Source organism: Ambystoma mexicanum, chromosome 2q (genome assembly GCF_040938575.1).
Source record: "Ambystoma mexicanum isolate Mex_15411 chromosome 2q, UKY_AmexF1_1, whole genome shotgun sequence".
Taxonomy (NCBI): domain Eukaryota; kingdom Metazoa; phylum Chordata; class Amphibia; order Caudata; family Ambystomatidae; genus Ambystoma; species Ambystoma mexicanum.
In genome coordinates, this window is record NC_090924.1 from 123,253,581 (window position 1) to 123,275,798 (window position 22,218).

The following is a 22,218-nucleotide window of genomic DNA, read 5'->3' on the forward strand; positions in this document are numbered from 1 at the left end:
TAGACTGCCCCTGGGTGGTAGCAGTGTGGTATAAATCAACATAACATAACACAACACATCCTCTATAGGGAACACACTGAGCTGATCTTGCCTGCTGTGCTTAAACCAGCCTCTGTGACACTCCCACAAAGATTAAGTGGCTGGACTGTCAGACTTAGAGTAGTACCTCAACCTGTGATAAATGTTATTCAAGTTAGAACCCTCTCAGTAGTCTCATGTTTATATCATGAAATTGCATGCAAACCTTTACCCGAGAACCCATGTAATGTGCTAATAGAGAAAATGTAGTTCAGAACTAAATTGCAAATCTCCCCCACAGAGATCTTATGTAATCCTCAACATTAGAAAACTTACTTCAAAAATCAAATGTGTATCCCCAGAGCTTTATTGTAATGAGCAACTAGAGTAACCCTACATGGGAAATAACAATAGGTCAATTAGAACCTGACTCTTCAACTACCCTTATTCCTGCTTTCTACCTCCATTCCTCTGTTTTTCTCTTTCCATCTGACCATGTACCGTAACCAGTGCCTTGATGTCTCCCAGGTTTAGTGCGCTTCTGTAAATGCAAAAATAAATAAATAGTGTGTTTGTTTAGTGGACAGTTTTATTATTTTGATGTCTTACCATACTATAAAAGCATGTATGTATGCGTCGAACGGTATACACGCATTTCACCGCGGTATTTTTCATCGCGTGTTCTTTCATCGCCGTTTTATTTCGAAAAAAAACTTTTTTTTTTTTGGGGTGGGGTTAAAAAATGAAATATATGGTTGTGGGTGTAAGGGAATAAAACATTTTTTTTAAAAAAAGGGGACTTGGGGGGTAAACCCCCCCAAAAAGAAAAAAACAATGAGTTTTTCGAAGAAAAAACGGCGATGAAAAAACCTGCGATGAAAAATATTGCGGCGAAATAACGTAGAATCGTGTCGAACAACCTTTTACTGATGGTCAGAATTCTGGCCAAGGCCCATCTCCTTGAAGGGCCCGGGCCTGCCCAATGGGACAGGTCGAGGCACTTTAGTGCTTATAGACCATCACAGGCCCTATGAAGCAAAGACCAACACCAAGTGAGGGAGTTTGGTGTTTATGTGGATACCAAATGTAGCGCAGCAAGGCACAGCCTATAACACGCTTTCTGTGGGTTATGGACAGGCAACTGCAACCCCTCAAATCTATAAACCTTTCGTTACTCCGCCTCAGAAGATTACACCATCAAACTAGTTAAAAACATGAACGCTTAATCACCCAATACCCACTGTCGCAGTGATATATGCGAAGGAGCCAGTAACCTAGCTCTGTGAAGAAGGGATGTGGTCCCTTTCAGCCTGGGCTCGGAGGACTGCCTAGGGAAGCTAGACCCTGTCTTAGCCCAGAGGAAAGTGGCAGTTTTGGGGGACCCAGCGCCTGCACACTTATGTGCCGACATGTTTGTTACTTGTTCACCATCGGGTGTTATCATGTTATTATTTTGTGTAATCTTCATTCTGAAAATGTAGAGGAAGGTGCCACTGATACAACTGTTCAACCGATGGTTCCACCGTGTTATTTATTGAATTTAACCCCATACCTTTAAAGCAAAATGCTGGCCAGTTTTTTCAGTTTTTTGTAGACCACTACCTGTACCAGCATTCCTGACGGAAAACCAACAGAGCAGTCCACTGGAGCCTCTAGGGATATTCCGCTCACCAGCGTTCCCCAAATGGCAACTGAAAGATTAAGAACCACTATACGAGGCAGCACTGGCAATCACAGTGAGTGTCCGAACGGACCGCTGCAGACTTGCTCACCTATGAACCAGCCATGGAGCGGCTCACTGTAGAACGTTGGAAACTCAATATTGTGAGAGAGATAGGGGCAGGGTTTAGCCCCCTTTTTATGTACTTGCCTGATGGTGACATCTATTGGGCATGGAAATCAGTGGGGAAGCACCAAGGTGAGGAGGAGGGGAGAATAAAAACAGGGTAAGAGGTGGGTTGCAGGGGTCATGTCTGGAGGTGGTGTGAATATGTACCTGAAGACCAGAAGGAGGAATGGGATAGAGGCACGTGGAGTCAATTTGTGGAAAAGATGAGGTATTAGTTGGTGGGAGAATGTGGCTCCCTGGTGTAAGTGGGTGTGCAAGGTGTGTGAATGAGAATTGCTAGAGGACTGAGTAGTGGTGGTGTGGCAAGGGGAGAGTAGTGGTGGTGTGGAGAGGGGAGAATAATAGTTGTGTGGGGACAGTAACAGGGGTGTGAAGAGAGTCGTAGTGGTGTGGAAAGGGCAAAATAGTTTTGTGGAGAGGGGAGAGTAGTGGTGTGGACGGGGGACTAGCAGTGGTGTGGCGAGGAAGAGAGTATTAGTGGTGTGGAGAGGGGTGAGCAGTAGTGGTGTGGAAATGGGAGAGAGTGGGAGTGGTGTGGAAATGGGAGAGAGTAGGAGTGGTGTGGAAATGGGAGAGAGTAGGAGTGGTGTGGAAATGGGAGAGTAGGAGTGGAGTGTGGATATTAGTTGTGGAGAGGGTATAGTGGAGATGGGAGAATAGTAGTGGGCCGATTATTGGCAGTAGTAGTGGAGTGGGGAGGGGAGTGTAGTGGTGGTGGAGTGGGGAGACGAGGCATAGTAGTATTGTTGGTGAGGAGAGAGTAGTGGTAGGGAGGGGAGAGGAGTAGTGGTGTAGGGGAGAGTAGTAGTGGTGGGGAGAGGATGTATTAGTGGTGTGGGGAGGAGAATATATTAGTGGTGTAGAGAAAAGAACAGTAAAGAAGTGGAGAGACTAGTAATGGAGAGTGGCAAGTAGTTATGGTGAGAGCAGTAGTAGTCTAGGTGAACTGAGTAGCTAGAGAGAGAAAGAGAGAGAGAGAGAGAGAGAGAAAATCTTCGGAGAAACTGATAACAGAAAGGGAGAGCAGAATAAGAGTAGGAGGAAAGGAAGGGAGGAGATTTCTGAAGCGGGAAGAAAGTAGAACAGTAGTGAAAGGAGTAGACGTGGTTGGAAGATCAAGCGAGCACCCAGAGTGATTGGAGGGCACCATCCAACTGGGGTCCTGAATAGTTGTCACTTAGATTGTTCCTTGAGGAAGGCTAAATAGAAAAGGTGTTTGCCTTTAGGCCATCACCTAAAGACAGGTAACTTTTTAGATGATAGGGCTTACTGATCAGTAGTGACCATCCCAGGAGGAAGGGATGCCTGGGCTAGGGAAGGGTTTGTCTGCTTCTAGATGAGTTCGAGAGGGACAGCCAGAAGGGCCTCATTTTTCATTTGAAACAATTAAGCACTTTTTGAACTGTCTTTGGGAGTTGGTGTGTACTTGAGGCCATCTGTAACAAATGGGATCTATATAGAAACAGTAAAATAACTGGGCTTTCCCAAAATGCGATCTGCTAAAATACTAGCAGGACTTTTCCAAAGATCTAGGTCCTTCAGTGAATTTTCTTCTTTCGGCTCCCCAGCTTCCTCTAGCTGGGATTTATGCACAATGGTATCCCTGCATTTTCCTCAAATGTCTCTTTAGTAGAATTAATGTTTCTGGGTCCAAATGCAAATAGCTCTAGTACAAACAAATGCCTCTCAAATGCTGGATACATGGGTCTCCTCCTCCAGGTCACCAAGTCTTTGTATATGAGCTTGCCCTTTCAAAGCGTATTCAAAGGAGTGTCTCTCAAGCAACCCCCACTTAAGAGGAGTCATGGTCTCTCTCCAGCATCAGTTAGTCAGTCTTTGTATTGAAATTGCTCTGTATAGTCTTCCTGCTTTGATACGTATACGGGGACAAAGACTCCTTAATGTGATAGCTTTGTAAATATGTGCAGTGAAAGGTCTGGTGATCATTTTGATGTGTGATGATAGCAGAGCACTGTAGCTCAGTGCTGTAGTGGGCGGCAAATGCTTGACAGTGCTCATTGGACCTTGATGCCCACTGAATGGCTGCAAATAAGTACTCCTCTCTATCCTAGTCTCAAGGTTATCCGTAGGGTAGGATCCTGGACCCAGGTTTGACAACTAAGTGTCAGGCTAGAGGGTGTATGGGGTCAAGGGCTTTGCACCCAATGTTATCCTATAGAGAACAGGGGTAGCGGGGTACAGGAACAGTACTTACACCCTAACTCCGAATCTTCCCGGTGACCTTGGAATTCGGAATTCGCTGGGAACACGATTCACTGTTCTTTGTTAGGGTGAGAGGCTTAGGGGTCACAGGTACGAGGGCTAATTCCAGCATCAGGACAGCTTACAAGTAGAAGACTGCCCTCCCTTAGTACATCTCACAGTACGAATGAAGGCAGGTTCCAGCGACAGTCACGACAATCAGGCGGCAACAGGTGATTCTTCTACGATGAACACACACGACAAGCGGCTCTAGCACATGAATATTGAATATTGGAAGCTGCATATTCAGGAGCAGGCGACTTATGGCACGAGCTGAGGACCCACTAAGTTACAAGGCTAAACTGGGAATGGTGACGGCTGCCGTTGTTCACGTCCACTGTTTTCTTCTTGGGACTGTTTTCTAAAGCCTGGCTGCTCACCTTTTCCCAACGAGCCGTCCGGATCCTGTTGGTTGGGTTCCTCTGACTTCGTGGGGTCTTCCATACCAATTTTTTAACTGCGGGCTGGTGGGTCACCATTGTGGGAAGGCTGATTGTTCTTCTGTTGGGTCATCTGATTAGTAGTTGGTCTAGGTTTCACATCCTTGGGTGACTGGTTAACGTAACTCTAACTGAAACAGAAGGCATTTTACTCTCTGAGTTGTTGTGCCATTCCTGAGCTGTGTTCTCTGAAACTGGCACTGTGAGTACTTACCTATGGGTTCTGGACTTTTAATTATTCTCAGAGCTTACCCCCGGAGGGGCGTGGCGGTGAGTGCCCTTTTGTCTGGGGTCATGGGTTTTTGCAGTCCCCTTCTTCCTGTGGCTTCTAGATCTTGACCCTGGAACTGGAATTCTTTGTGAGGGTCTCCCTGGTGTCCCCTGGGGTAGGATGCTGTCTTCTCCACACCCTGTGGGGTAGAACGCAGACCTAACCTGACTTTTCTACATAACCACAGCTGTTCCTACAGACTTTGTCCAATTAGATCTTATGGCCAACTTGTACCCCCTCTAAATAACTTTCAAGAACCATTTTTGAAAATTGGCCTTTTCCCTGCATCCTTAGCAAAACCAAAAGGTGATGGCTGGAAGGTTTTGACTCAATCATAACCCTTGGCACAGCTCTGGGTAACACTCCAGGCCATTGTTTTTCAGCCTGCCCAGCTATTACAGAAAGGGAAGGACCATATGCAAATCAGGATTGGTCCCACCCCAAAAGGGACAGTCCAGCCCGAACTGCTAGTTCACAGCCCTTCTGCACGACACCACAAGCATCCTCAGATATGTTTTGGCCTCATTGGGCATCATCAGTGAGGATTAGCTTGGGTCTCTAAGCTCAGATGGTTCGGGACCCATGTCTGGGCCTACCCATCCACACTAGGTGACTGTAGCAAAACCAAAAGGTGATGGCTGGAACGTTTGGAATCAGTCATAACCACTGGTCGCCTGCACTTCGTGGAGTGTTGTACAAAAGGCTGGAATTTTTGCATTTACTCCTAATTTGATCTGCATTTGTAAAGTCTGTGTAATATAGTCCTGTTCATGAAATTGCTCTAAGTTACTTTGTATAACTTCAATTGATTACTGATAAGACCTCATGGGTGTGGTACAATGTCTGACTGAATCCTAACTTTGATTGACCCTCTGCGTGTAGCTGTTAAAGAATTAACCACTTCTCCCTCTAGGAGCTGTATGAATATACAGTGTACATTTGTAACATTTATGCTAATATATGCTTGAGGCAAAATGGCCATCTAGTAAGGGAGGGGATAGCCAGAGCTTTTTTGATATTAATTAATATAAAATGATACAGTCCATTCTGTTTCTGAAAGGGCCTACTTCTACTAATCATATCCCCCCTTCCATGAAAATGTTTTGCCAAAATGATAGTGCACCCATGTGCCTTTGCTGAAACCCCCTTCTGGTGCCCTGAGCACCTGCCTTGCAGTGGCACAATGTAGGTTCAAATGTCATATGTGCATTCCTGACAGCTGCTGGAACACAGTGTTGCTGCATGCAGATGTGGCGTTTTGATCATCTGCTCCTCCAAACTTAATTGTATGCCTTACTCAGTCTGGTGGCACATCAGGCTTTAAATATTAGCCATGCCTGGTTGGGGCATTGTGACTACTAAGAGCACACAACTATACTGCCACAGCAGTGTTATATCACACTAGTGTCAGCTCTGTGACAAGGGTGTATTTATGAAATAACTGATTTGTGTTGGTGTCTGGTCTCCACAGCTGTCATGTGGGTCAATAGTTAGGCTGCTGTCATTTGATCCTCCTGCAGGATGGGCAGCACCTTCCTTTCAGGGCACTGGAACCCTCACCAGGAGATCTCCTGGAAATATGTACTTCAAAGGCAGCACTGGCCAAACAAAGCTGCACTCGCACCAGTGTACTGGCTACTGGAGTCCTTTATAAGCCTGCACGCATGTGGAAAAGGGCTTAGTCCGAGAAGTCAGAAGGGGAGGTTGGCTGAGAGAGGGGTTTCACCTTCTTGGTTTCTATTAGGGGTCTTTACAACCGTCTGTGCTCCACTCCTATTTCCTGTAGGACAAGGCAATGTGGCCCTGAGTTCAGAAGGTAGGGGTCACTTGTTACAATAGTGATTGGACCATTTACAGCAGGCTTGCTTCGGACCAGCCAACTTTGACATTTTACATTTTATAAGGAGAAGGGCACCCCCTCATTCTTTGATTCATCTTTGGACTGCTACAAGAACAGGAAGGTTTCACAGAACATTTGTTGCGAGTACAGCTTGCTCCAAAGTCCTCTGCATTAGAGGGGAAGACAGAAGTGATCTGAGGCAGAGAGCAGCTCTGTCAACTAACTGCCCCCAGGGAAGATTAAGGGTGAACAGCTGTGGACCAAGACTGGGACCGTGTTCACTGGAGATGAATGGTCCACTGTAGGTGCCAGCGAATGTTCCTGGAGTGAAGGTGAAGAAAAGAAGGGCTCACCTTGCCCTGGAGACCATGGTTTGTGCCTTCCAGCAACCCAGACGTCCAAAGCAGCTTAGAATCCTCTTTGAACTCCCTGAGACATCCTTGAGTCGATGAAACGCGCTTGACATATTTGCAGCTGGACCAGGACCTCCAGTGCTGCTTTCGGCACTCTACGAATCTTCACACTGCTTGCTGCCTTTTAAGCCACCTATGCTAGAGATATAGGTATAATTGTGACTGATCTTCTGTGTGGCATTTTTGCGTAGTGATTGTGAGACTGAATGTATTTTACTGTGCCTGTGGGTCCCTTTTGTTCTGTGCCTGTGGGTCCCTTTTATTCCCTCCACTTAAGACTCTGTGTACTACTAGGTAGTGGTCTTAAATTTGATATTGGGAATGAGTAGGGGCTTTAATGACCATTACGGTTTTTAAAAGTTCACTGTGTTTTAATATGTGTTCTGTTTTACATACAGTACTGGCTGGAACGTGTATAGGTTCTATGTGTGATTTTATTAAAGTGTATATTTTTCTGTATTACATGGTGGTGTATTCTCTGGTGTTACTTTTAGGAATAACCTTATTTCACTACCAACCTGCTTTTCTACCCTGAGTTAAGCCGAAATGCTTTGCTTTAGTTACCTTGTTAGAGATTTCAGTCTTTCCTGCTGGCTGGATATCCTTTTCTACCTTTAGGTTAGATGGATTTTGTAAGAGGATTCAATTCAACACTACAGCTAAGTCAATGCCTAGTCTGGGATACTGAATGGAAACCCTTATTGATATATCTTTACGTCCAGTTCATGAGTTCTGGATGACTACCCCTATATAACACCCCTCTCTTGGAATCCCCCTGACCCCACTGAGCCAAGAATTAGTTCTGTTTTGCAAGTTTAAAAAGTTTATTTGATAATTTAAACTATATATATATATATATATATATATATATCACACTTTATAATGAATTAATAATTGAATATCACACTTAATCTGAGCAGTAATCAATAATGGATAGTCCGGCACTAGCACACTTCTTTATAATCAATGATGAGTAGTTATAGGATGGATACGATAGCAACAATACTTTTATGGTTTCAAATGGATGCAATGTGGAATGAAATGCAGTACAGAAAATAACTTGATAGGATTTCAGCAAAAGACAATGTAATCACTTTCTTGGACAATTCACCCCCCCTTAATGCAATGTAAGGAGATGAATAGAATGGGACTCAGTTCTTAGGAATGCAATCAAATAGAATTCAGTTCAATTCCCCCCCAGCAGCTTATACAACAGATAGGAGTTTTGAAACACAGACCCAAGTGCTTTGAATATGGTGACAATACAGTGAGAAATATGCTGAAAATGCTTTTAATTCCCTCCAGGAGGTTCAGGGTGAGTGGTATCTAGTTAATATTAGTCCAGGCTCACTCTAGCAATGATTCAGGGATGGTTCTTAAGAGGCAAACGAAATTTAGTAGTTCAGGCAAAAACAGCTATCTTTTTACAAGTAAAGAAATCGGGCCAAATCGCAAATCGCGGCAAAATTCGCGGGTGTGATTACGGAGAAAGTATAAGGAGTAGGAAGTCGGTTCTAGGCTTGTTGAAAAGCTGAGATTCTAAGCTTTCAGAGGGAAGTTAAACCAAGTTCCTAGCCCAAACTGTTCCAGAGATACGGATGATTAAATAAAGGTAGTTTTTCAGATTTGAAATTTTAAAAGTTCAAAGCGACAGGTTACAGCTTGCAGCTAGAAAATGACAGGTGACAGCTTTGCAAAATGACAAATGACAAGTGACAACTTCTAGGAGGCAGTTCTGGTTAGATTAAAATAGTTTGGATTAGATTATTTTAACTAAGAGATTGGTTCTGCACAGTTCTGCTAGGTACTCACAATATATTTAGAAATAGGCCTCGCCACGGATCTGGTCAGGTTTTGGACTGGACTCCGGTTCTGGTCTCGGCACTTCACAGTGATCTGGGTCAGCTCTCTGGTTCTGCGAACAGCGGTCTGGGTCAGCTCTGCTCTGCTGGTCTAGCCTCTCTGGATTCTGGATACTGCTCTGCTTTCTAGGTACTGCTACAGGTTCTGGAGATTGATGGATTTGAAGTCTGGATCTCTGGATGTGAAGTCGTCGATCAGCATGCTCCGCAGCAAATGGAATTGAATGTCCTCTCTATCTTCCAGTGGCTCTTTTTATGTCTTTTGAAAGTGGGTGTGTGTGCAGCATCACTAGCCAGCCCCTCTTTCAACTTGTCATTGGCCCAATTCTCCCCTCTCCCATGATTGGGGAAGGAACTGTGAGTCAGAGTGATGCTGAAGGTTTTATAGGTCAGCGGATCCTCCCCTGGTCAGTTCGCCCACAAATCTATATTTGATCAAAATACACATTTCTCAAATACATAGTGGTTTGTCATTGCATGTACATATTACTTATCACATGAGGTAGTCTCTGTCCCAAATCTGCTCTTCCTGAGGGCTTGCATTCAGAAACGGCAACATTTTCGATTTTAGTGGGTTATGCAACCTTGGTTCTTCATTAAAAATTATACACATATACACGGCCTGTCCATACATACTCCAGTAAATTCCCATGTCTCTAGCTTAAACACAGAGTCTGTAGTATCCATAAATAGCTGGGTTTTGCCCCAGAACATCACACAAATTCCCAACGCGTCTTAAAACGTGCACAGAAAATTCACAAGAATTATGGTATCATTTAAATAATTTTGACAAGTCCGCACTGTGAGTTATACATCTTTCTTAGAATCATATTCTGGCCAACAGGGGTGTGTCTTTTCAGGTCACATGGTGTAGAAACCAGTTTATCCAGTTTCTGCCAAGCTCAGAGACCCTGCCCCTCCCAGCTTCTGCCAAGAGGAAGCTATTTTACGGCCACCCTAATAAACCATCTGCCTGGGCCCAGGACAGGCCTTTTTTCAACTCCCTGTAGCTGCTCCACCCCTAATCTAATCGGAGAGGTGACAACTCCTTTTGGCAAGGGGAAGAGTGGCTGAGCAGGTTTTAACTCCTGTGGGGGTAGATGTCAGGCAGAATTCAGTTTCATTAAGCCAGGTTTCAGATAAAATGTCACTCTTTGTTCCCCAGTTTAAGTCAAGACAATTTTTACATATGCAGCTAGAATGCTGATTCTAAGTTCAAAACTATGACATTTCAACAGTGACAAACTATGTGACACTCAAAAGTAGGTCACTCAGTTAATTTAAACATTTTCGATTTTTGGTAGTTTTAAATCCAGTTTCAGTTAGGCTGCTGCAGACCTGCAGAGCTCAGCCAGTCTTGTTATGAACATTGTTTTGGGGCTCTTCAACTTCCCAGATTTAGTATGCACACATACTTCATTCTGCCAGATGTCCGCTGGTGTTCAGTGAGATTTTTGGATGTGTTGCAATGTTTGAAAATAGGCATTTTGAGCTGGCATTCAGAGAAACAAAAGGTGATTTTAAAGTGCGGTTTTTCCTTTGGCACACATTTCACTCATGGCACCCCGGCCCATCCTGCTCGCACTGGTGGGTGGCAAGTTAGGCAACCATTTTAGTGTGCACAAACTGCGTGGTTCTCCTAGATTCTGGCGCACATGTGGGCTTTTTGGCCATATTGGATTTGCTAAGCCCACAGCACCAAATGTTGCAGCATGATAGCTCAAACGGGGGTCAGGGCACCCAACAATTTACATTCCTCAAAAGAGGATCGAGGAACAATCTCCCTAACAGGGACAAACGCCACTAGACTTCAGGGAAACTGAGCAACATGAGAGAGCTTCGAGGCCTATACAAGCTGAGGGATTTGGGAGCACTGCATGAGCAGTGGGTCTAGACCGTGTTTGATGCCCAATTACGCTGTTGCCATTTAACTCTGCTAAGGAGCTTGAGGGGCTGGAAACCCTGACCTTCCTGAAGGGAAACCTGGGACTGCTGAACAGCGAGCTAGACCTTGGGTTCCTTATTTGGGTGATCACTAGATTCTTGAATATGTGAGGCTCTATATACCAGTATGTTTGTACCCGGATACCATGTGCTTGTTTTAATTAGTTTATATCTATACACTTGCTTTAGTACAGTGGGGTTTATTTTGTATCGAAAGTGTTCAGCCGACATGTGTTTCGACCCCTCATGGTCCTTATCATGGCTGGTTTAAATACAGATAGGTGTATTGGTGAGTAGATGAAACATAGTGAAAGTGATAAAGGTGAACATGATTATAATACATTTGTTTGTATATACAATTTGCGAACATGATATAACACATTTGTTTATATATACATGATTCATTTGGCAACATGAGAGCGGATTAACTACATAGATCGTCATAAAATAGGAGGGAGAGAGAAGGAACACATTTTCATTGGGCTAGTTATAATATAGTTGTATTGGTACATAGATTCCCTCCTAAGGGCGTTCATAGTAGTGATTATTGAAACGTGGGCCTTACCTAGGGTGTGCAAATGTTCACGACTCATACGAACGTATTACCCGAGCATCATAATCCAATACAGATCGGTGGGCAAATTCCCGCGTCACGCATGCACGATACATGAAGCTCCCACTCCACTAACACTGCACAATCATGTACACATGCCAATGCGCATATGCAGCAGTAATTCCCTCTGCCCCCCAATTTCCAACAGTGCCTCAATTAATTAAGTAGACTATTCTTCATCAGTTTTTATCAACAGTAACACTAAAGGAAAACTGTGAGCCTTAAATGGGGAACTCCTGTGAAAGAACAGCAGCAAATCGGTGAGACATAAGGACTGCGCATATGCAATAGACTAGTTCCCCTTTGGACTTCACACAACGCACATCTGCCCAGATCAAACAACCATTCAGCAGGTTTTATTATGGAAAACCATATTCCGAAACTGTGAGCCTCATATGGGAACCCACCAAACCATAAGTAGCAATTCTGCAACATATATGGTTTTGCCGTTTGTCGCGCCATCTGTTCATATGCAAAAGACTGGTTCCCCCTCGGACTACTGACACACTGCATGTCCGCCCAGATCAAACCCAGGATCTCCACACCACACGGCACGCATCCGGAAAAGAACACACCACCTGCGGCAGACCGCACAACAGGTACGTTAACCAGCCACACTACTACGATTGCCCCACCATGGGAACGGCCAGGTATTGATCCACACTAAGGACGTTGTACCTCGCCCGTAGGATCGGAGCACTGACCTTTCAAGAATCCACGGGACACTCTAACACAGGACCGCATACCCTGGGGGCGCTCACCAGGCAAGGCACGATAATGCCATGACGGCACTCCAGGATCATGCACCCAATCACAATACACAACACATCAACTCACGTGTCCGACTTCAAGTATCTTGTTGCCGCCCTCCTGCTCCCCTTAGCGGGATAACGCTGTATATTGTACCTGACCTACAGTGCATGGGATACCCTCACAACAGGGCCACACACTCTGGGTACGTAGACACTTCAATACAAACCTGGCAATCCAGGATTATGCAATGTGGTTTTAAATCTGCGTGAACACGCAAGGGACTAGCACGTTAAAATGGCTCTAATGGCTTTTCTAACCAAACTCCCATATTCTTCATAGCAATCAGCCCACCAGGGCCATCGTAAAATAATTATAGTCAAAAGACGTAGCATGTAGACATGCACACCCTAGGTAAGGACCACATTTCATTAAACACTACTATGAACGCCCTTAGGAGGCAACCCATGTACCCATACAACTATATTATAAGTAACCCAATCACAATTTCTTCCTTCCCTGTACCTCCTATCTTATGCCCATCTATGTACTGTTAATCCGCTCTCCTGTTGCCAAATGAATCATGTATATAGAAACAAATGTATTATAATCATGTTCACCTCTATCACGTCCACTATGTGGCTCCTACTCACCAATACACCTATCTGTATATAAACTAGCCTATATAAGGACCCTGAGGGGTCGAAACACGTGTCGTCTGACCACTTTTGATACAAAATAAATCCCACTGTACTAAATCAGTGTGTAGATATGTAATCTATTTAAAACAAGCGCAAAGTATCCAGTTACAAACAAAAGTTCAATCCAAATGAGAGATGGGGCAGCACCTCTACAAACCATGACCGTGCAGCTCATAAATCTGGAAACAAGGAAAAAATAAAAAAATAAGCAGGCAGAGTGGAAGCGCATGTGGAGACTATGATCTAGTGCCCAAACACTTTTCTCTATTTACCAATACCATATCTGATGAAGTGTACCAGGCTCCATAAATCTGGGTGGATTGTACATAATGATGAGGGGATTGCTAAATCCCTATTACTGTGATTTTGGCAAAAGAGCAAGTTGGACCAATATCCCTGTGAATGTGCTTGTCATATAGACGCTGGAACTATAATCCTAAAACTACATAGATTAGAAATCCAGAGAGAGATCCTATTAGAAAAAGCCGAGAGAGCACCCTAACGTTTTAATAACATTTTATAATTGAATCAATCCTGACACCTTTTGCTTAGATAGTTCCACGATAGGAACACCTCTTTTAAGCCCTGCCTTCCCACAGAACCTATTAAATAATCAAGCATTTTCATCTTTTGAGTTTGTGTTTAATCTTTTGTCATTCCATGTCTTGGGTGCTTTGTATTTTAGTGCTGAATTTACAAGTTCCTCTCTAAAAACCTGCAGTCAAATTATGTTTTATTCTGCTGCACCTAAATTAGCACATGGGGTCGCCAATTCTCCAGTTGGCCGAGGGGAACAAAGGCTGTCTTCCTCTGTACAAGTCGGCATTTTTATGTCTGATTCTGACATTGTGTGTTCTGCTTTTCCTTAGTTACCCTTGTATGCTGCACGCTGACCCTCATACCATACCTGCGACTGCTCCTCCTCCAGTTTACCAGTTTACCTCATTCTCAGTTTGCTTTCTACCCTGTATAGTTAGCATGCACATTTTCTTTCACATTTTCTACATTATCTGCAGTGGAGGGTTCAAACCCCACTTAATGCGGTCACAGGGTTGTGCCGACTCATTAGCTGCAGACTAAATCAATTTCTATGTATACGCCTCACTTCCAGACTACATTTATTCTCTTGATCTCTGCCCTCGGCCTACCGCTATAGCTTTCTAATGTTGCTTGTGTGCTAATGGTGATGAACACACACAGACTGGGCCGTCTCAGTTATACCTGTACTGCGTGCCCTGCATTAAGGATCATCTCTGGATTTAACAAATTATAACTAAAGAACGGGTTCTGAAATTAGTCATGTTGATGGGGAAACCCTCCACAATAGTGAGTGGGTAGTGGGAGCCACTGGTTCTCATTCCCAGGGTGTATTGTGAAACTGTATTGAAAATGTGATGCATGTAGGAAGCGTACAAAGAATTGTAATGCTTGGTTTCTACTTTTAATATGCTTAACGTCTGTATTGATGCAGGGTTATTTTGAGCTTTGATGCTGAGAGATCATTGGTGTTTTTTCACTCATTGATTTGTTCGCTTGTTGGATACTTGAAACATGAATGTTGTTTACTCTGTGGCTCAAGGCAGCTTTATCAGTTCGCAATTCCTCCATTTGACTTTGTCGGCCTCACCCAGTGGCAGCTACTTGCAGAAGTAGGCACACTCATACTTGGTTTATTGGCTAGTGCATGCCCCAACCAAACGATACACCTTTTTTTACCCTGGAGCAATCAACACTCTTTCCTCCTAGTGAATTTCAATCAGTGGCAAAACAAATTCTCTGCAACCCTCTTAATGCCTAGTGTTATTAGAAGCTCTTTTTGACACAGAAGCTGCAAATGTGAGCCCTTCCAACAGCACAATCCCGTCTGTGGTATCTAAGGCAGAGACCCTGTCCAGCAGACTATCATCAGTCCATGTCTTCAGATCTCAGCTGACCATGCTGTCCTTCTCTAGATCATTGATCCAGGTATGCAGGCTATGTATAAGACCACTGAAGAAATATCTGGATGCCAGATGAAAACCTGTTTCGGGCAGATGGAAAAACAAGATCTTTGTCGAAGGGATTCAATAGTCTGTTTGCATAGCTGTGTTTTAAGACTCAGCTTTCACAACTACAGTTATCACAGAAGCTTCAATGAAGGGGTGGAATGCCCAACAAAGGGACTTGCATACAAGAGGTAATTGCAAAGCACCTCCACATTAACGTTGTGGAGCAGAGGGCTTCACTGAGCCCTGAAGTATTTTTAACCACTGTCTCCAAGTTCATGTGGTTAGCATATTCACAGATGACATGGCCATTATGTTTTATATCAGAAAACAAGGGGGGCCAGATGAATAGAACTGTTGGATGAAGCCAGAGCACTCAAACATAAAATGTTCCTTTCTCTCATCTTTCATCTCCCAGGGGTTGAGTGTACAACCGCGGACATCCTGAGCAGGGATTTGGTGGCCTGACATAAATGAGAGTTGAAGCAGGGCATAGGTATGCGTGCATTGTTGAGATTTATAAAGCATAAACCTAACTTGGAAACAACAGAGTGGTGTACAAAGGGAATACAAGATTTCACCTGGTGGGGCAATCAGCCGTCATCCTGTTTGTCACTCTAGATCATTTCAAATGTTGTTTTTTGACCAAAAGGTAGTCGGTCACCTGTAGAGTGTTAGGGAGGCATTCACAATCCCCTGGAACTGAATGTTTACCTGTGCCTTCTCTCATTTTCTCTCATTCCAAGGAGGTTGCACAGGATGCAACAGTACCAGCTAGTGTCGTCTTGGCATGGGCTGATCATTCCTGGTTCCCAGATCATATTTAGCTCTTGCTTGTCAAGCCCCAAAATTCTTCACTCTGATAACTATCTCCCATCAAGACAGCAAGCGGGCATCCCACATCACAACCCAGTCTCACTAAATCTGAGAGTGTGGCTCCTGAAATGAGGGAAATCAGGCTGAGACGTATCATTGGAATGTGCTGATATTCCTTCTTCTGCAGGAACTATGGCAATAAATAGAACATAAGAGGTTTTCTATCCTTTTGAATGTTATCTGCCTCCCATATGTTTGTGTGTCTGCTATGCCATGCAAAACGTGATCTAGCACACACCTGCACACCAAGGTGCATATGATAGCAATTTTGCACCATACTAGATGCCAAGTCATGCTGTTTCTTTGAAGGGATAAATTAAATATTCCCTCCTGTCAGGAGAATACCCGCACATGATAACCTGGGACGATCCTGTCGGAGCTTAGGAGCCACCCGTTGCATAAGGCGGATTGCAAGTTGATATCTTGGGAGACCGATTTCCTTTTGCCTATCACTTTCACTGGGGGAATGGATTGAGATCTGGGCTTTTTCAGTAAACTAACCGTTCATCAAATTTCATAAAAACAGTGGTGTTGTGCGCTAGCCCGAAATTTCTGTTCCAATGTCTTTCCATTTAAACCAGCTGTTTGCCCTGCCACCTACTTTGACAACCCTACTATGTGAGCCCAAAGGTGATTGCACTCCTTGAAGATTAAAAGAGCTCCTCAATTCTACATCAATTGTGCCAAAGGTAGGTGTCCTTCCCAGTGATGTCACGGTTTTTCCTAATGGCAGTGGCAAAGAAATCTCCAAAACTGACGAAGCTGGATGAATTTCAGCATGGATCATATTTTGCCAAAGCTCATTCTACCATGGCCTTCTTGGTCACAATATCCTAGCTCACCTGTGTTCCCTGTAGAACATGTGCAGGGCGAGAAAGTGGATGTGGTGCATAGGCTTGCCAAGCACCCAATATGAGCATGAATGCCAGGCATAAGTGCAGGTTTGGACAGGTGGTCCTGGTGAGCCTGTTTCCTTAAGGTGAGCAACACTCATCTCCTCCTCCCTAGCAATGCACAACCTTAATGTGATTTAACTGCTTTGTAATCTATTCAATAGCATATTAATTTCTCTTAGATCCAATGCTGAAGAAGGAAAAATTACCCTTAACCACAGTTCTCCAGCATTGGTAATTTTCACAGATTTGCCTGCGTCCCACTTCCCTGTCCCTTTCAGGCTCATAATGTAAGTGTAGCCTGGTGTGTTACAAGAATCGGAAGATGGCTCCCAGGAAGCTCTGCAAGTTGAGTGCTCTTCTCTTGCATGACTCCTGATCTTGGATTCTAGACTCCGACTCCCCAGCTGTCTTCATCCTTCTCGATCTCTCCTCTGCCTTTGACACGGTTAACAATTCCATCCTCATACAAAGGCTCCACGGTACCCTTGGTATCTTGGATCGGGCACTGGACTGGCTGACATCCTTCCTAACTGACCGCTCTTCCCAAGTCATTTTGGGCACCTTCTCATCTTCTACTTCCTTAGTCACCTGTGGTGTCCCCAGAGTTCTATCCTCTCCCCTTGGCTCTTTAACATCTACCTTTCTCATCTTGCAATCCTCATCTCCTCCTTTTCCTTCCATTTTCAATGTCATGCCGACGACACACGACTCTTTTTCAAACTTCCTGTTGACCCTTATGCACCCTCCATCATCCCTGACTGCCTATCTGCCATCCAGTCCTGGTGCACCTCCAACGATCTCTGCCTCAAAGCCTGTAAAACTGAGATCCTTCCCATCGGGACCCCTGCTCCCTCCTTCTTCCCTTCCCTCTGGCCTTCCTCCTTGGGCTCTCCCCCTGCCCCTTTTTCTGAAGCCAGAAACCTTGGAGTCATCTTTGACTCCTCTCTCGCCTTCCTCCCTCACACTCAGGACATTTCCAAGAAGTCCCACTTTCAGCTCTTCCTTCTCAAAGGAATTCTCCCTTTTCTCACTTTCCCCCATAGGCTCCATTTTCCCTGAGCCCTGGTTCTCGCTAGGCTTGACTACGCAATAGCCTCCTCCTGAATCTACCTTCCTCCACTCTGCAACCACCCTCCCCCCCCCCCAGCTAATCCAGAATAGGGCACAGATTAAATTCAAATCCCTCTGCATCATCCACAATGTTGTCTGGGCCTGGGGATCTCACTATCTTCAACTTTATCTTACTAAATACTCTCCCTCTAGACCACTACGTTCCTCTGGCACCAACTTTTTGTGTGTAGAGCGTTTCGCTAAACAGAGGGTAGGTGGTCAAACGCTTTCCTCAGCTGGCTCGCTCCTATGGAGCAGACTTTCTTAAATTCCGGAAGCTCCTCAAGATTTTCCTCTTATCCTCCCCCTTCCCTTCTTCATTCCCCTGCTAATCTCACAGTTGCTGTGATTGGTGTCTGGGGCCCTTATGCATCCTCAGGGCCTCTGTCCTCCCACACCCAATCGCCCCAACTCCTGTCTAGCCTCAGCACTTGCCTTGGCACACCCTCCGCCCTGGAGGTTCGCACTTGCACCTAACATGGCTCCAGACCGTGTAGCACTCAACATTCCAAGCACTTCATCTGTGGCTCACCCATGAGCTCGGACTCCCCAGCACTTACCTTCTCTACCCTTTTCCTTGCTGCACTTGCACGTTCTGAATACTCACAAGGCATAATAGGTTCATCCTTTTTTCCCTCCACTGCTTTAATATTGTGTTTGTCATTTGTTGCACTACCTTTGCCCTGTGGGCGCTTTGAACTAGTATTTTACTTGCTGTATAAGCGCCTAACAAGCAAACAATAAAAAAAGATCTGTATCACAAAAATAAACTTTGAATAATACTAATGCTTGGATAATTGTGCTTTCACATTTGGATTTATATGCCACCAATTGTGCAAATTATTTCACTTGCAATTGTGATAGCAAATATTTCAAAATCATATATTGGAGACTGAATAGCTTGAAAACAAACTATTGTCCAGCGCCAGCATATAGTGTCGCAACAGTTAGTTGGGGTATACATTGTATCTATATATACACAGTATATATTTGCAAAAAGATTCATTAGACATTCTGTGTTTTTGCAGATCCCGAAATCCCGTTCAGCTGGTCTGAAGAGGAAGTTGCTGACTTGCATGATCACACCACCGTGATTCTTTGCGCTGACGGTAAGAACTGACAAAATGTTTAATCAATTGCAAAAATGATGTGGTTTCTCAAGGGTAAACTTGGTTAAAAGCCTGTTTTTGCCCATTATTCACACTGCTTGCGGCACGCTAAGGCAACTTGCAGCATACTTCAGATCAACTCTGCATTTGCCCTTTCTCTTCTTCTTCCTTACGAATAATTCCTGCAAGTTAGCTGGGTTACCATACAGTATTTGTCATCCATGATTGTAATATCATTTGACAGGCTATTGCACCCTTTGCAGGAATAAGATGCACTAGGTCTTGGCAATCAGCATCCCACACAGTTGCAGATAGGCCTCAAGGCAAACTGCCCATGCATAAGGTTTTAGCAATAAGCAACATGGTGCATTATCAAATGCCCTGAAGGCTAGGCACTCCTTACCATCCCTAATAAGGTGTTGTGACAAGGTTGCTAGTGTTTCGCCCACTGGAGGCACTGGGGAGCTCTGGGGTTACCTGCTCTTTGTTGTGGCTCCTGTAAGGGGTCAGAAATGTCAGGCGGTTGACTTTGTAAAGAGTGACTCAGTTGGGTAGAAACATTAATGGTTGAGCAGACTCTCAAAATTAACTTATGGGTTATCTAACCTCAGTCCGCAGCATCACTAATACCTGGAGGCTCAACCCGTAACCTCCACAGACTGACAAAGGAAACTAATTACTTGATTAGTGAATCGCGTTGGGTTAAACTGATTTCAATAGTAGTTGTTCAATTGAATTCATTCATTCAGTGCTGAATTGTAACAATACTGTATTTATTCAAAATCAAAAAGCGCATAAAAGCAAAAAGCGCATAACAGCTTGCAGCCGACACATGTTTTGACCTTAGGCTGTCCTCAAGGCTGCCAAATAGAACATTGTTGCTGAGTAATTTTGTCACAGAGAATATTTACATGTTGATGTTGTCAAAATAAAAGATTTCAAAAAGTAAAATAAGATAGGATAAGGTGGACACGCCATTCAGTGGTTACAAAAATCCAGCAGGGTTGGCGAAAACAGGCAGCGAACAAAGAACAGAAAGTACTTTCAACAATTTGGTCTGAAAAGCAGAATATCAAATTTTCATGTTCAGTAATGTTGATATCAACTCATTAATATATCAACTATCCATTGTGGTGGGGGGCGCTGTTGCGCACACGACGAGATGCACCTCGCCGCGTGAGCTCCTACGACAGCCTGTGCCTAAGAAATCATAAATTTAGAATTATGCTCCGATTCATCTCAAGCCTGCAGGCGAATATCCATGGAACCTCCCGAAAGGCACAGAGAAAATTTGGTGTGATTCGGAGCTGCATTGGCTGAGTTATCCCGAAGAACCCAAACGCTCCAACGAGACACACAGGGGATACGGAGGCGGCACCAGGTAGGCCCGACAGACCTAAGTTACAGGAGGAGGCGCCACCACGTATGCTGGAGGACGATAGCACTGCTGCCCGAGGCTGACTGGACTCAACCCACGAGTGGGTTTCGGGTGCTCTGGGAACCAGTAGAGCGCCTGCCTAACACCATACCCTCGAGGCTGTCCCCGACACTCCACAAAGGCGAGACAATAAGGCATATCAGCTCAGGTGCGCTCATTGCCTGCCAGAGCTGGTGTGGGCCCCGTAATAAAGAGGCCGTCTGTCACACGGCAGTGTGCGGCCAGAGTAACACGCCCATTTAAACACGTCCCTGGCCCCGTGAGGAAAGGGAAACATAAGATACATTACCGGACCGCCCATATAACAGACATTGGGCCTCATTACGACCCAGGCGGTAAGTTACCGCCTGGGCCGTGACTTTACCACCATGGCATAAACTACGTTTACGCCATGGTGGTTGGCGGACTTACCGCCCCATTCCGAGGTTGGCGGGGGCGGTAAGTCCCCAATCCCCATTTACCCTTCCCCATTCCCATTTTTGCCCCATAGGGCATAATGGGAGTGGGGAAGGCGTTAATTACGCCACCGTAAATTACGGTGGCGTAATTAACTCCATGGTCCCTTAGCGCCATGGATTTTAACACCTGCTAAAAGCAGGTGTTAAAAGCGCCATGGCGTAAAGGGACCTCGTAATTGGCGGTAAGGGGTCGGCGCAGCTAACGCTGGCGTAAACCCCTTACCGCCAGGGTCGTAATGAGGCCCATTGTCCAGAGGCGGTCACAGCTTGAGAGGACGAGGCAAGCGATCCGTGACAGGCACCTGAGGAGACCGGGACACGGCCCATTGCTCATCGCAACCCCACGGTACAGCGATGACAGGGCAAGGTCCACGATACGCCCGAGGAGTTTGCGCACCTGCAGCCTGACACACGCGCTTTAGAAGACGGGGACATATAAGGGTTAACGAATAAGGTCCACACTACACCGGCGATAGGACGTTGGTGCACAGAATCACAAAGTCTCGTGCACAGGGTTCCTGGAGCGACGCAGAGAGACCTTCAGGTGCAGACTAACTACGGCCTGATAGAGAGTACGCATGAGTGCTGCGGACTCTCCGCCGCCTGACAGGGAACGCAAGGGGGGGGCACACGTGAGGGATACTACACAAGAGGACGCCGCCTGGCAATAACTTTACTCCCAGCCACAGTGGCGCAGATTTTAGTACACAGGGAGGTGGAGAGTACAGGAGGTCCTCGAACAACAGCGACTGGGAAGACATCCCCTCTCTTTTGGTTACACTGGGGGGCAGGCCATTCATGCATCCTCACCGGAGGCCACTCAAGGGAATGGAGAATGATCGTTAGGTGATTTGAGACTGAAGGATACGTGTGATACAGCGTTATGTTCATGTGACACACGGTGCCACCTCCCTGACATGCGGAGCGGTACTCCGGAGCAAGGATAACAAGCTGATGAAAGGCACATATATCCTCATCATCTGCAGACACATAGTAGATACACCACACATGCGCGGTCCGGATTGAACCGTGGAGACAGCTGGTCAATCTCTCCCAAGGGGCCCCCGCAGCGATACACCCCTACAGTAAAGAGTGGTCTGCTCCTCTGCACCCCTGCAGTTTAACAAACTCCAGACAACTTGTGAGCAGCACACACAGCACAGTAGGATTCGCCCTGGATTGTGCGACCTGTGACTACTGCCAGTCGGTATTAGACGATGCCAAAGGGGCTGGGTCCTGTGGGAGGTTTTGTCTTATTGGGGCAAATTCGGTATTTGCCAATATTTTCTTACCGTAATATTTTGGTGGTACACTGGGGGTAAACTGACCTTACATAGTTTAGTAGTACCCTATTTGATGATAATATAGTGTTCTTTTGTGTTG

At 45.2% G+C, this 22,218-nt stretch overlaps 1 protein-coding gene across 7 annotated transcripts in view; it reads left to right on the forward strand.

Moving 5' to 3' along the window:
* Window positions 1-22,218, forward strand: part of METTL22 (methyltransferase 22, Kin17 lysine) — a 711,415-nt gene that overhangs the window by 407,194 nt on the left and 282,003 nt on the right. For all 7 annotated transcript variants that reach the window (XM_069647035.1, XM_069647041.1, XM_069647039.1 and 4 more), the window contains one exon: window positions 18,859-18,939. In XM_069647035.1, coding sequence (XP_069503136.1) covers window positions 18,859-18,939 — 81 coding nt within the window. The remainder of the gene's footprint in view (window positions 1-18,858; window positions 18,940-22,218) is intronic.